General features: G+C 37.3%; 3 protein-coding genes across 3 annotated transcripts in view; 2 read left to right on the top strand and 1 right to left on the bottom strand.

The window, feature by feature from the left end:
* Positions 1–612: 612 nt before the first annotated feature.
* The window catches only part of Lam (Lamin), a 114,421-nt gene continuing 99,008 nt past the window's right edge, over positions 613–16,025 (top strand). The window contains exon 1 of the mRNA XM_089258164.1: positions 613–633. The gene's annotated coding sequence lies outside the window, so the exon portion shown is untranslated. The remainder of the gene's footprint in view (positions 634–16,025) is intronic.
* Positions 7,348–13,690, top strand: mid (midline). Its single transcript, XM_030384792.2, has 4 exons — positions 7,348–7,923; positions 10,082–10,517; positions 11,675–11,960; positions 12,492–13,690. Exons 1-4 carry the CDS (start codon positions 7,704–7,706, stop codon positions 13,326–13,328), a joined length of 1,779 nt encoding a protein of 592 aa, XP_030240652.1. The 5' UTR covers positions 7,348–7,703; the 3' UTR covers positions 13,329–13,690.
* LOC115562757 (glycoprotein endo-alpha-1,2-mannosidase) overlaps positions 14,302–16,025 on the bottom strand; it is a 93,400-nt gene continuing 91,676 nt past the window's right edge. The window contains exon 4 of the transcript XR_016196535.1: positions 14,302–14,328. The gene's annotated coding sequence lies outside the window, so the exon portion shown is untranslated. The remainder of the gene's footprint in view (positions 14,329–16,025) is intronic.

The following is a 16,025-nucleotide window of genomic DNA, read 5'->3' as shown; positions in this document are numbered from 1 at the left end:
ATTGCAGTTCCTCTGCTGCCTGCACCGCCCTCCAACTGTGCTGTGGGTGTTGCGCCTTTAGCGGCTTAAGAGTTTAGGGCGCTGCCAAAAAAAAAACCAACTTAAACGCTGCCGCTGCACATCAAAAAACGAAAAGGAATGTTTTAATAGACAGCTAGACTAAACCCCATGCAGTCGGTCGAGTCTTTGATATATGCCTCACGCCAGTAGCCAAGAATTCGCAGAATCGAGCACTACAAATGCGCCGACTAGACAAATGGGGATTAGCTTTAAATATGAAAAAGTACACAGAATTATCCTTCTAGAAGCACAGCTAAAGTTTTTAACTGAGAACTAGTCAATTTATTCAACTGTATAGATTATAATGTGTGTAAAGGAAGGAAAATTAATCTTTATAGATATGTTATAAGTATATATATTGCATATATTTTACTAAGATAATTAATTGTTGACTGAACTTTTAGTTATATAAAATTTTAAAATGATTTATGATAAAACTAATGCCACGTTTTTATAAGATATCATTCGTTTTGACTAGAGAATTTATTTATTTGATGCTAATTCTATTGAAGAACTTTAAACACACTAAGTGATAAAGAGTTTTATCATATATCTTAAATAATTTACTAGAAAGTTGATTATTAAACAGTAAAGTTAATCATCAAGCTAATACAAAAAAAATAAAAATAAAATAAATAAATAAATAAATAAATATAAATAAAATAAAATAAAATATTGTATAATATAGAAATAATTTTTTTTTTTTTAATTTTCATAACATAAGTATATATATCTACTTAAACAAAAAATCAGCATAATACAATTAAAACAAATTTTAGGATTATAAATATAAAAAACATTTCTTTTTTTTTTCATTTTTCATATATTTAAAAAAAATAATAAAAAATATATATAATATATAAATATACAAATAATATAAATAATATATAATTAATATTATTATTTTTTTTTAATTTTCATATCACATATGTATATATAAAAACAATAATAAACATTGAAACACATTTTTTTTCTTTCATATTCATAACATTATTATATATAATAACATATCTACATATATTTACATTTATAATATTCATGTATATTTGAAATCTCAATTTATATAAAAGGAAAAGTGAAAAGCCAATAAATTTGTCATATGAAGCCTTGTTCGTAATTGCATCTCCTTTACAACAGCAACAGCTGCTGCTGCTGCTGCTGCTGCAGGCCTCATCTCCACTCATCTCAATACTTCTTTATGTAAATTTAGTGTTAAGGTGCATAAAAGAGGCGTGGCACACGAGGTTTACGAAGCGATTAAGCAGCAGAAGCTTAACCACTAAAGAGCAACCAAAGAGTGTTTTTTTTCAGTTATCAACTTCTTCTTTTTCTTGTTCTTCTGCTGTTTCTGTTGTTTTTAGGGCGTTGCACAACGCCTGTTGCAATGACATAAATTTGAAAATCGCAGCGACCGAAAAGGCAACAAACATAAATAAATAAATACGAGCGCGTATTTAAGATAGAGTGTCTGAGAGAGAGAGAAAGGAGACAGCGAGGGGGGAGAGGAGGAGCGTAAGAGAGGCCTAAAGTAATTTAACGAAATTACGCATCGTTTAAGTTGTGATTTATGTGGCATGCGAGGCAACACATAGAAACTAAAACCGAAACCGAAACCAAAACGAGAAACCCTTCAGTCTCTGCCACACACACGCACACACACGCAGACACAGACAGGACAAGCCTCGTATTGTTAATGAGTCGAATTACACACATACATAGGGCGAGAGAGGGCGACAGCAGGGGCAGCAGCTAAAGGGGAGCCGAGAGAGAGGCTTCGCTCTGGCTGCTGAGTGGCCGCCGAAAGGTGTGACAATTGCTACACACACAAACACACACACACACACAGAGAGAGGGAGAATAAACAGAGATAAAGTCAGGCGCATGACTCTGGCAAGTTGGCAAAGATTTATGCGACTGCCAAAAGGAATTCCCAGAAAATGCGAAACAATTCCTTGCTTGCGGTCGCTCGATCCTGGCTAGCTCTGGAGGCAGGATCTGTTTAGAGGGCGCCCTTTTGTCTAGGATACAGAGGACTTTTTTTTTACCTTTTCCTATTCCTTTTATTTTTTGCATAAGCCAAACACACAAAACGTTTTAACGGAATTGGCTACCGGCATTTGCGGCGGCGCGCATAAAAAAGAATCTCGGAGAAAAAACTTGCTGCGGTAGCCGCCAATTCCCTCGAGCGAGCGGCGGCGCACAATTTATCAAAGCAGCGGCTTTTACAACAAGAAGAAGATGAAGAAGAAGAAGCAACAGCAGCAGCAAATGCAGTGCAGTCCAAAAGTCCCGCCAACTCCCTCGGGGCCTTGGCCAATGAATTTCATTAATAAATTCCAAACAAAAAATTGTTTCTTTCTTGTGGAGTTAAACATAATGAAACAGATTTTCTAGAGGCGTGCACTATGCATGGAAAATGTTTGGGAAAAACACATGAAAAATATTTGGTAAATATTTGCAAACTGCTGTGGCAACTGTCAAATGTGTGTATGTGTGTGTGGAATGTGTGAAAGGCAAGACTCTAAATAAAAGATGAAAAATGAAGGGACAAGAAAAAGGAATTATTAATGGAAACTAGTTTTTTCGAGGTAAATGAAATTGAAGTTATGTATGTAAATGAATTTTGAATATTTTAAGGGCAATTCAAGCTATACAAACTATATTTGATATGAGTCATTTATTAATATTTTTTAATGTAGAATAACTTAAAAAAAACATACTTAAGGTAAGCTATTTATTGTTTTTTTCTTTTTTTTTAATAATATCGGAATATTTTAAGTAAACTAAATGTTTATTTTTTAATTTATATCTTCATTCAGTATATATAAGTAACAATTTGTTATATATACTATAAATTATTTATTATAATTTTTTTTTATTATTATAATATTATCTTTTTATTTTTATACAATATTACAATATTATTACCATATTATATTATTATTATATGAAACGATTTATGAATATAAACTTCTAGCATGTATTAATCAGTTAAATATGTAGTTATTAAATGGAGACTTTCTACTTCTCATTATAGATCCATTATAATCTAAGAACAAACTTCTCTGGCGAGATAAAAATAAATCTTTTTTCTACATTATATTTCAATTTATTATGAAACTTGCAGCAAATAAATATGATTCATGGAACATCTAATTGAATTTCATTGAATTCCCTACAAATGATTCACATCGAAAAATTCTATAACAATTTAAGAACCAAAATCGAATCTAAATTGAATTCTAAATATAAACATTTCAAACATTTCCGGCCACAGATTAAGGCAAGTGGCAAGTGGCACCACAAAGTGCAGCCGGATGAACACGTGCCCCAAAAGAGTTGCAAGTGCCCGGACGCACCTAAGAGCAACTCAAGTATTTCAATGCATTGATAAAGAAAGCCAAGAATTCAAATGTAACGGAAGTGCCAAGGAAATGAATGAGATGAGATGCTGAGCTTAAGAGCAACTTGATTTGTTTTTACAGCGATCAGCATTAGGGGGAGCTGAGTCAGGCCTCAGCATTAATCATAAATACCGGCCACGTAGGTGGCCCAAAGAGGAAGTACAACTGGAAGAAATGTCCAGAGATTCTTATTGAATTGAGCCAAAGAGATGGCCGCATTGTTTTCACTCGTCACTGGACCAGGACAAATTCAAGTCCTGGCGGCATTTCACACGGCCAGCCAAAAGAAAGTGTTCAATTTCGAGCAGACGATGTGAGGAGAAACGAGAGCTCGTTAAAAATATTAATGAGCAATTGGGCGGCACGAAATGAAACGAAGCACTTGAGGCTATTTTACAACAACAGCAACAACATAAGCAACTGCAACTCGGAGAAAGTACCAGAGACAGTTTTACAACACTAATTAACAAGCGAAATCTTGCCCGTCTTTTTGTTTATTTTCACAAGTGGCACTTGATTTGGTTCTTGAACTGTTTTTGTCCAAGTCTCGTAAATTAGGCGGCTGCTTTTGTTTTCACAACTTGTGTTTATCTTCTGCTTAGGTGACATGCGCGTTTGCCACTGTCACACACACACACACGCACACACACACAGTTGCTCTCGCTCTCACAGTCTGTGGCACATCCTTGAGTCGAGGAAGCTGTGCAAAGCGCGAAACGCGCACCACACACGTTGCATTCTCGGGCATTTGACATTTGCCTTGGTGAAAGTGTCACATTGACAGCCCTAGAAACATGCCCACTTTGCCTGCCACGCCTCTAGTCTGTGCCCTTGAACGAGGGCTGACATTAAAGTAGCCATCCTACAATATTCACTGAACTTTTTAAAGTAAATTTATTATTTAATTTATACAGAGATTTCCAAATTTTCATCAGCTTTACAATAAAAATAAAAATTGGTTTGCATCTCAATTTTAACGAGAGTTGTAAGTAAACTGAATACTTAATTAATTTATACATATGTAAGATATATTTTTACCACGCGAACAAAATTTATTTAAATATTAAATAAATGTAAAAGACTTGCTTTAATTAACTTTAAGAAAATATAAGATAAAATAAATATATATAAAACCTGAACGAAACTTAATTTTTAAAAATTCCTGTTAAATTTTTATTTTCTGTCTGGGCTTATATTTATTCTTCAAAATAATATTTTGCCTACGATAATTTACTTATTTTAATTTTATTAATATTTTCTTTTTAATTCTTGTATTGTATTATTTGCATTATTATTATTATTTTTTATTTTTTTATTATAAAAACTGAGAAACTAAATAAACATATGTATATGAAAAATATTTTGCTATTCATATTGATATTCCATCTACATACATTTTCGAATAATTTTCTATATTTTCTTTATATACAATATGTTACTTACACATTTCCACTATTGCTTTGTGCAACCCTCGTTAGCCTTGATCTCTGCGCTGAGTGTTTTGCTTAGCGCATAGAAAAGTGTCAAATTACAAGAATCACACGAGTGAAAGGTCTGCGGCTGCCGTCTCCTGCTCAAGGCAGACGAGGGCCAGCAATCGAGGGATAAACGGGATTAGCACGCAGACTTTCAGCAGTGAGTGTTTTTCGCCAACTAATTGGCGAAAACTAAAGGAGCCGCAGAAACTGTAGGCCGGCGAGCTGACGAACTGTCAAGCTAGACGAATCCTAGTTTGGTTCACAATTTTCCATTTGATGAACTTTCCATGCGATCAGCTCTGAGAGTTTAATTGGCTATGACAAAGGTCTTGACTTGTTTAACATACAATTTAGCTGACCGTGTGTATTGAAAGGGGATTTTAGAGACAGACAAAAAACAAGTAAGAACGTTCCAATAGGTCGTTATCGACTGAAGAATACTCATTCTCGCCCCAAGCGCAGGCAGATTACATTTCCGATTTACCACGCCCTACAAGACTCTGACATCAGCGAACGAATTGATAGACGAACAGCGCACAAAGCTAATAGACTCATTTCATTAGCCTGAATGAGTATATAACAAAGTTGCGTAACTGAACAAAATGACAGAGGGCCAACGAATGGGGCGTTTCTGAACTGTTTTGCATGTGCATTATGTCCGGTTTTTTAGTTAAAGCCATGCATTATTTGTTTTGCAATAGCTGCAATCGCTAATGTGCTGCAATCAGCATTTAAATTCCAACATGTAATTAGAGACAATCTCTAAAAAAAAAAAATTAAATAAGCAGAATACAAGAAAACCACAAATTTCCATGGAAATGGTCGGTTCATTTTTTCAGATTTTGCAATAGACTGGAATTCTGTGCACAAATATATAATCACGCTTTATTATATGTTACATTGAAAGACTAATAAAATAAATGCACGTTTTGGAAAGTTATTTTCTGAGCGAACGAAGGTTGTGCACAATTAGAATTATTTGTCAAATAGAAGTAAATAATAAAAAAATATTAACTGCTACTACCAATAATTTAGTCAATGGCAATGTCAAGGTTTAAATTTGCTACATTATTTATTATATTTTGTAATATTACCTTTTTATAAATTTTATATCAATAAAATAAGTTTGATAAAATTTTTAAAACAGTGTAATCAAACTAAAAGTTACTTAAAATCCAACTCAGATAAATATGTATATTTAAGAAAATATATATTAATATAGCTATCTAAATTATATAAAAAAAAAATTGATTTGTTAATCTTTAAAGAAAATCGAAAATTTGTTTATTATAAAAACCATTGAAAACTAATTAAAATTTTAACAATATATAGAACTCTAGTAGCAATATATCAAATACATCACTTGCTCATATTTATATTAATTAAATAATATTTATTTATATTTAATAATATATTTAATAAAAATAAAAAAAAAAAAATTCAATGTCTGTTTAGTTGCAACAAACATCAACAGGTTGCAGTTAAACAGCAAAGCAAAAATATAATAAATAAGAGATATCCTATAGCAAAAGCTCGCAGGAGTGGCGAAAGCGGAAACTGTTGCCAATTAGCCAAAGCTGACCTGAAAAAGCAAACGAATAATTGAGCATGAAGAAACAAAACTAACCGAAACAAGCAGCAGCAACAGCGCACAGAAAGAAAAAAAAAACTCACTCAACAATGTAGCAGCGGAACGTGTTGGAATTGTGTGAAACGACGCAAAGACGCTCAACGGCAGCGACAACAGCCTGGCAGAGATAACAAGAGACGACAACGGCGAAAAGTTGTCTAAAACCCCGAAAAAAAAAATAACGAATACTTACAACAACAAAGGAAACATGAAGAACCGCAAGCAAAACGTTTGCACTTCATAAATGCCACAACGTGTGCTAGAGCGAGAGCGAACGCTAAAGCGCCGACATTTTTAATTGTAAATGAGTTATGACGACGACGACGTCGACGTCGCAGCCAGCAAAAACATCTCTCTGCACAACGCTACGTTCGCTGAGTGGCCATCAACGTCGTCGCTGCTCACTCCCACTCAGCCACACTCAGTCCGCGGCAGCGCATGCGTGCGAGTGCAATGACAGGCGACACGTACATGTGTACGCCTAATGGCTGTCACGCTCTTGCGCACACACCATACCACAACCCCTGCGCTCAAATAGCAAATATGAGTTGAATATGTTCCAGTTGATTTCGCTGTGTCTGCTGCTGTTTGCCCGTTCGCACTTGTGCGAGTTGAGTAGGCTATGCAGTACATGCGTCCATCTCGCTTTCACTTGCTGTATGTTTAGTTGGAAAACTGGTTTCCCGCTGTCATTCGTCGCTGCTGCTGCTGCTGCCGCTGTCGCTGCTGGTTGCTTTTTTTTCGCAGCCACAACACGTTCCCTCACAAATTTCCAACACACAATTCAGTTCGTCGTCGCCTGTCTTACGTAGCGCACACACTCAATTCGCGTTGCGCTGCATTTTTTGCATTCTACTCAAAACTCGCGTGAGTTACAACACTTGCTCAACACACTGTCTCTCTCCGTGTGTGTGTGTGCGTCTGTGTATATGTACGTGTGAACGTCTGTGTTCTAGTGTATTTATATGTGCGTGCATATGTATTGCATTTACAGTTACAATTACAATATATATACAAAAATGCAACAAATTTGATTTAATTAGTGTTAAATTCAAGTTCAATAATATTTAGCTACGCAAACTCTATCTCGCAATTCTCTGCAAAAAGCTTAAAGCTAAGAGCTCTACCAAAATGCTTGTTGGCTCGCATCCGTATCTATGCAATGGCGCTCTGCCGCCCGTTGCACCCACCAGCAATAACAACAACAACAACAATGCAGCCACGGCAACGCCAACAACAACAACAACAGCTGGCAACAAAAGTGCCGCCGGCTCAGCAACGGATTTCTCCATAGCCGCGATTATGGCACGCGAAGATGCCTCAAGTCGCGAATCCTCGGTGCGCAGTGCAAGTAAGTTGAGCAAAAAGATAACGAAATAAAGGTGAAGAGGAAGCAGAAGTAGAAACAGCAGAACGTATTTATAGTATTTATATAGGACTATGCTATAGTGGCTTATAGATTGAGCAGTCTAAGCTTAACAAGTATGCTAAAATCCAGTCATGTTGAATGAGAATTTATGAGTAATTGGACAATGTGTATACATAAAAGACAAACAAGGTAGAGATATATAGACATATCTTTCAGCACATACAATATATAAATATTATATTAGCAAATATTCTGTATTTTGAACTTTACGTTTTCAAGCGAATTCCAGCTCCATTTAAACCAACGACAGACTAAGTGACTTCGTTGTAAAAGTATTATCAGCTATTCCTATTTATTGTAATAAAACCATGTACAAATTGTTCCCACTTCAAAGGCAAGTTTTTGAGAATCTTCTCAAAATATTCACATTGTTAAAAATGTTACAAATGTCTGTTTTCTATAAGAAATTTCAGCTCAGCTAAAGCTTCAACAATTATAATTTAATTTTAGATTGATAAACTTAACAAAATGCTTTGAGAGCACGACAAAACTATAAACTAAATATTTTATAAGCAGTTTCTACAAATTGCAAGTCGATAATATCGAAAATATTAATCCTGAGCGTGCTCGATCTATGTACATCCATATAATTTACTACCCTTGTACATAATGAAGCTTCATCATAAGCGAATTCGACCCTAACTAAGCTTAGACAAGAGTTGAGCGCCATATTTACTAAAATATGATAAATAAATATTTATTTTCTATTGAAATGTTAATCAAAGTACATCAATTACATAAGCTTCACGGAAAATAAAGCTACTTAGGACTAGCAAAATCATTTATTAGCTAGCTAGCTAGACCAAATATACAAATTATATATTTATATAGATTCAATATTATAAAGAGAAGATATAAAAGAACTGCTAAAAACTATGAAAATCAGCTTAAAACTCAATAAAAGGCCGACTAAACTAGCCGACGGCTAAAAAAGCTAAAGCTACTTCAACATTTCTCAATCATTATTAAAGCTTAATACTTTAAATTCGCTAAAAATTAAATTTTGCAAGCCTGATGCTGACATTAATAAAAAAATTCCCAAGCTATTCTCATATAAAACCAACTTCAAATCCAAACAAAAAGCAGTCAAAATAAACAACAACAATAAAAAAAACTCTATAGTTCAGCAACTAAATAATTATAAACAATTAACAAGACACACAAAAAAAACATGATCGGAAAAAAAACTTGTTTCTAGAGCAGCCGACGGCAAATGCAATTAAAACTAGCCGAGGCAAAAAAAATAGTTGAGCAAAAAGTTAACTTAGTTTAAAGTTAGCTTAATACTACAATAGCCCGCTAATTATGCTAATACTTTATTAATTTCTTAACGAGGCGCAAAAGAAAAAAAAGCGACGGCAAAATGAAATATTTAGTAAGCATGTGCATAACTAAACAAATTTAATAATATTATTTATGAAGCTGCGAAAAAAAAAAAACAAAAGCGAAATTTTTGTGCTGATTTTGCATATGAAGCGAAAGACAGCTGAACAGAGGCGGCAGCTGAAAAGTGGGCGTGAGCTTGAGTAAAGCACAAACTATATAAATAAACTACAGATATAATATACATATACAGCGATATATCTTGCTATTTCATTAAAAATAGATAGAGCTTAGTTAGTTTAATAAACTTAAACTTTAATTTTCTTTTTGCCTTGGCTCTGAAGCTTTGTGTGTTTTGTCGTTGAACGAGTTCACAAAAAAAAGCAAACAGCTGAAAAAAAATTGCAGTTGCAGCGACTTTGTTAACTTGTTTTAATTGCCAATTTACCAAACGTAGCGGAAATTGTGACGACGGCTTGTCTGCCACAGTCAAAATACGAGACAGATACAGTGAGAAAGAGAGAGAGAGAGAGGGAGAGGTGAAGGTAGAGGTAGAGAAAGGTAGAAAGAATCCAGAGCGCGCGCTCGCAACACTCAGCAAAGTCAGCAACATGGCTCGCAACATTGTTGCCGCAACATGCTGCCCGCTTTTCTTTTCTACTTTTCTGCTTTCCTCAATGCAGTTAAATAACGATACTTTCATTCAATTTGCGCGCATTCGTTTTAATTTTCAATTTACTCAATCCAATTTTCCCAGGTCCCATTTCGGTTGAGGATGAGGTCGATGTGGATGTCGTTGATTGCAGCGATGCTGAAGAGCCGCCAGCCAAGGCGCGTCGCTTGAATCATCATCACAATCATCATCACAGTCATCATCACCATCACAACAACAACAACAACAATAATAATAACAACAACAACAACAATAGTGTGTCACACAAGAGTCGCAACGAATCACAGCTAAACACCAGCTCCACATCAAGCCAAGGACGCTGCTCCACACCGCCGCAATCGCCCGGCACTGAGGACAGCGAGGAGCGCCTGACACCCGAACCGGTCCAAAAGACACCCAAAATCGTTGGCTCCTGCAACTGTGACGATTTGAAGCCGGTGCAATGCCACCTGGAGACCAAAGAGCTGTGGGATCGCTTTCACGAGCTGGGCACCGAAATGATTATCACCAAAACTGGCAGGTAAGAGCGAGACAGAGAGAGAAAGAAAGATATATTGCAAATAATGATTAGTTACAACAATCGGCTAAACAGTTAGCAGACAGTGTAAACAAGCTATACTTAAAGCCAAAGCAAATCAGTTAAACGAAAGAAAGTGCAAAAGTTGCTAGAGAAAAGGGCCAAAAAAAGTTGCAATGAGATATATGTTTAGGCTATAGCTGGATAGTGGGAGGTATTTTGGAAGGTATATAAATGCTTCTTTACTGCGAAGTTGCAGAGATTGATAATAATTTAATATGATATCTATACTATATATCACAAATATTTAAAAAGAACATTCAATACGAACTATCTGCATATTTTCTCTAATGAATTTCCAACTTGAGATCTTCCCCACTTACTTTTTTTACTTCCTTGCCCACTGCTTCAACATCTTCTACTCTGTCAATCACTAGCCTTCTATCAATCTAGTGCGAGCTCTTGGCATGTCAAATTTTTGCAATGTCAACACAAATTTCACGCATAAAAGCAATGGCAACACATTTGAGCCGTGTGCGGTCCGGTCCCCAGGTTACAATTGCAAAAGATTTTTTCGCTTTGCGATCTACCTGTGCAGCCACAGTTGAGCTATATTTTTTCGGTTTTTGTTTTTTGGGCGTTGCTCATGTCAGCAGGCGAGGAATCAAGGCTACAATGACCACGGGTTGTCCACACCTAGCTCCCACACAGCTGACCACACAGAGAGTGAACTAGTTAAGGGCCCAAGGGATAGATAGAGAGGGAGAGAGAGTGAGAGGGAACACACACACGCACCTAGCTCTATTTAATGATATTGTAAAAATCACACCTTAGAGCACACACACACACGCGGAGCAGACATCGAGACGACGTAGAAGAGACAATCAGGGCGGTCCCCTGGTTATGTCACACGCAGCCTTCGAGCGCATTAAAGCCACAGGATGTCAGCCCTAAAGAGTTTCCACCTATTGTTCGCACTTGTCACAGCAAATAGAAAGCAACCAGAATAATAATAATATTTAGTCGGGGTTATAAATTTTCCAGCTGAAATTACTTGTTTGTGACTTTAATTAATAACAAACCGAAAATCTTATGAAATTCCTTTCTAAATAAAAATCTCTTTTTTTTTCCTTTTCTTTTTTTCATCATTCTGCCTGCAGACGCATGTTCCCCACGGTGCGCGTCTCATTCTCTGGGCCATTGCGTCAGATCCAGCCAGCCGATCGCTATGCCGTGCTGCTGGATATAATACCGATGGACTCGAAACGCTATCGCTATGCATATCATCGGTCTGCTTGGCTGGTTGCCGGCAAAGCCGATCCAGCGCCGCCCGCCCGCCTCTACTCCCATCCGGATAGCCCCTTCAGCTGCGAGGCGCTGCGCAAACAAGTTATCTCCTTCGAGAAGGTCAAGCTGACTAATAACGAAATGGATAAGAACGGACAGGTGAGTTCAGATGCGAGATCAGACAGAGATAGACATATCTGAAGGGAGAGAGACAGCGAGGAGAGTGTGTGTGCCAAGATCTCTCTGTGTGAGATTGTGGGCGCGATAGACGCGTGTTAAATGATTGATAATTGTCTGAGGATCAGCAACGTGTGCTTAGCAACATGAAAAGGTTGCGCGTAGGAAGGGAAATATATATTTATAAATATGAAATACTACATTAGTTTACCGTAAATGCATAATATAGAAATCTAATCATATTATGATACTCCGATCTTTATGAAATTCATATTTATTCATATATTCATGTCCAATAGGCATTCACATTTGAAAGAAAATATATTCAAATAGAGTAAATAAAACGAAACTAAAATATATTTAAATATATATCAAAATCGATTCACACATTCTCAAAGACTCCTCAAAAATACTTCTCTAGAGACTGGACCACACATAAACCATATTTTATTTCATTTTACACACAACTAACATCCCATTCTCTTCCATCTTCTCTTCCCTCTGCCCGCTTAGATCGTGCTCAACTCGATGCATCGCTATCAGCCGCGCATTCATCTGGTGCGCCTCTCGCATGGCCAGAGCATACCTAGCAATCCCAAGGAGTTGCAGGATCTCGATCACAAGACCTATGTCTTCTCGGAGACCGTCTTTACGGCTGTGACGGCGTATCAGAATCAGCTGATAACCAAATTGAAAATCGACTCGAATCCATTTGCCAAAGGCTTCCGTGACTCGTCGCGTCTCACCGACTTCGATCGCGATCCGATGGAGGCACTGCTGCTGGAGCAGCAGCTGCGCTCGCCGCTGCGCCTCTTTCCCGATCCGCTGATGCAACAGTTTGCCGCGCAACAGGGCGCCGCCGATCCCGCTTCGATGGCGCTCTTCGAGAAGGCACGCCAGCATCTGCAAATGTTCGGCGGCAATTCGCCGTATGCCCAGCTCATGATGCCGCAAATGTATCAGGCAGCAGCGGCGGCACCACCGCCGCCCGGCCTCGGCGCCTTTCACATGTTCCAGCAGCAATGGCCGCAGCTGACGGCCGGATTTTTGGCCAGCGCCAATCAGCAGGCCGCTGCCGCCCAGGCCGCCGCTCAGGCGCAGGCGCAAGCGCAGGCAGCGGCCGCTGCGGCCATGGCCGCCAATCGCACACCCCCGCCGCCGCCCACAGCGTCCACGCCCTCGTCGACATCGTCGGGCTCGCCCTCGCCCGATATGCGACCGCGTCAATATCAGCGCTTCAGTCCGTATCAGTTGCCCGCGCAGGCTCAACAACAACAGCAACAACAACAGCAGCAGCAGCAGCCGCCGCCCACAGCGGGCTCGCCCGCCTCGCGCAGCCCCGCCCACTAAGCACTGGCAGAGGCTGCCCCAAATAAAACAGTATTAATCCAAAAATGAAATTCAGAAATGAAAATGAACAGATGAAAAAAAAAAACTCAACTAACTAAATGTTGTAAATTATTTGTTATCCATTAATTCCCTCGCGCTCTTACTCTCGCTTCCCCTCTTCTTCTCTTTCTCTCCTGCTCTCTTGCATTTTTGTGTTGTAAAAAATTTCAACATTTTCGACCCGTGTACAGTTAGAAAATTTTTGTATACATTTAGCTTAAAACATATTGTAAAAAGTTTTTAAGTGTTGTTCGAAAACTCATCTCAGTGTAAAGTTTAAACAAAATTCGAAAAAGAAAAATCAATTAAAAAAAAAAAATAAATTAAAGCTTCATCTATGTAAACAATAAATGTTAGTTATGCTATAGCATAAAATTATATATATAAATATGAATAATAATATTAATATATGGCTAGTATTAACACATAAATTGATAGACGCTTCAGTTAATTTTATTTATATGAAAATTTCTTATTTAAGTTTAAAGTAAAAATTTGGCAAACAATAAACAATTATTAAATCAAAATAAAAAAATAAAAATAAATGAAAATATAAATAAAAGTAAAAATAAACAAATTAAAATATAAAGATATATTTCTTCAGTGTGAAAAAAACATGAACAAAATATTTAAAGAAAATTTATTAAATGAAAAAAAAAAAAAAAAACAATAAAACTAAATATGTGAAAAACAAAATAAAAATGGTTGTTTATTAAAATAAATTCTTTTTTAGCAATATTTTAAAATTTTACAGTGAAGCTTTCAGTGGAAGATCCTAAAGCAAGGGTAGCAGAAATTTCAAAAAAATTCATGAGAGTTTTTTTATGCAAAAAATCGATGAAAAAGTTTTAAAGAAAATACAAGAAAATTTAAAAAGTTATTTTAAATGAAATTACAAAATATATTTCTTATTTGGTTTTGTTCCATTGCATTTAATAAATATGTTATATATATGCTTTCACTATTCATTAAATCAATATCAAAGCGAAATATTTGAATTTTACGTAAAATTAACTACATAACATTTACTCACTGTACACAAAGGAATTTCTAGTATTTTTCGGCGTTTTCAAGAATATGCATAAATTACATTTAAAGCAGAGCAGAGCTAAAACACTTGAATTTAACTATCCAAATATCCTGTGCAGTCAAAGTGGGAATTTCTCACACGTCTGCACTTGTTTCGTCACACTGTGCACTCAGCATATCCTGCGTGCAGAGGACTCTGCCTTGCTCCAACAATATACATGCATATAGGGCAAACTGGGACCGAGGCAGACGCACTGAAATGGGCTTAAATAGAAGTCGAGGCATGGGCATACGCATAGGCGTAATTCCTTAGTTGGCAGTGAGGCATGCGGCAGAGCAAATTGAAACCAGGCAGCAAAAGAGAAAGAGATGAAACGTGGAAAGAGAGACAAAGAGACAGGGAAATGGAGTGAGGCAGAACAGCAGCATGGGGAATAGAAATGTTTAACGAATGCATTTTCATGGTCACTCAAAGGGAAATTCTCTAACTCGCTGGGCTCGCTCGATGCTCGTTGCTCGTTGTGGAAAGGCAGAAACCAGAGAATTCGTTTGACACGCTCAACAGTTCGATGAATGATGCGTCTGTCTATTGGGCTCTTGTCAGACCCAAAGACTTGTGAATTAAGCGTGGCCAAAGAGCTATTGAAAGTTCAGTCAATAAATCTTGGGCACACGAAATATTATTTTGATAACTATGGAGTATATAAGGAAAACAAAGAGAGAAATGCTCTGCAACCCTCCGAAAGCCATCCAACAATTATAAAGAAATTAACTTTTAATGTGCGTTAGGATAAAGATCTTGGCATAATTATCTGAGGAACTTATTGAAAAAGGGCCAAATTATATATATATATATACAGTAGGTTGTAATTACGTAAAAGGTGTTATCGACATTTGTCTATCTGGCACCTAGCGTGAACCACTAAATATACACAGCTGCTTTATCAGCTAAAGTCAATCTACTCACCAAAGTTAATTACAAACTAATCACAAGAAATTGCAGTAAGAGAGAAACAAATAAAACATTAGGCTATCTGGCAGTGAGAGATCTGAGCAGTGGCCAGCCATATAATCGGAGGGAACATAATGCTATATGCACATGTCAAAATGTCATAGCTAATTTATAAGCAAGGCCGCCAGAGATCCATGTACTTCCACTGTCAAAACAAACACGAAATTCATGGGGGGCAGGCGGCGAGGCAGTGGAGTATGTGAAGAACTTTGGCTCCCTTTGGCATAAATTGTGTCTGCGCTCGCTTTGGCGTTCCTTGTGGCGTTTCATTTTAATTTGAATGTAAATGAATGCTGCGCGACATTGGGCGCCCAGCCGCATGGGAGCAGCTGTGAATGTCTCTGAAAGTTCTTTCAGTCTCTTTCAGTCCACCCCGACGACGTCGCGACGTCTCTACCAACTGCTCCTCCCCCTACTCACGCCCCATTGTACACACCCACAAATCAGCGTTGGCAGGCGACACACAAGACAGACAGACAGACAGACAGAGAGACCGTGCGACAGGGTGTCTGTCGAGTATGAGGGGGAGTAGGGCGGATCGAGTTCGGGGGGCCTTGCAGGTCTTGAGGTTAAGTGTCAGCAGGCGCTACAAAACAGTGACAAAATATTTAATTTTT

The sequence above is a fragment of the Drosophila navojoa genome, chromosome 3 (genome assembly GCF_054131105.1).
Source record: "Drosophila navojoa isolate 15081-1374.11 chromosome 3, UAZ_NAV_1.0, whole genome shotgun sequence".
Classification (NCBI taxonomy): Eukaryota; Metazoa; Arthropoda; class Insecta; order Diptera; family Drosophilidae; genus Drosophila; species Drosophila navojoa.
Note: the sequence above shows the minus strand (reverse complement) of the source record. Positions and strands in the feature narration are given on the sequence as shown.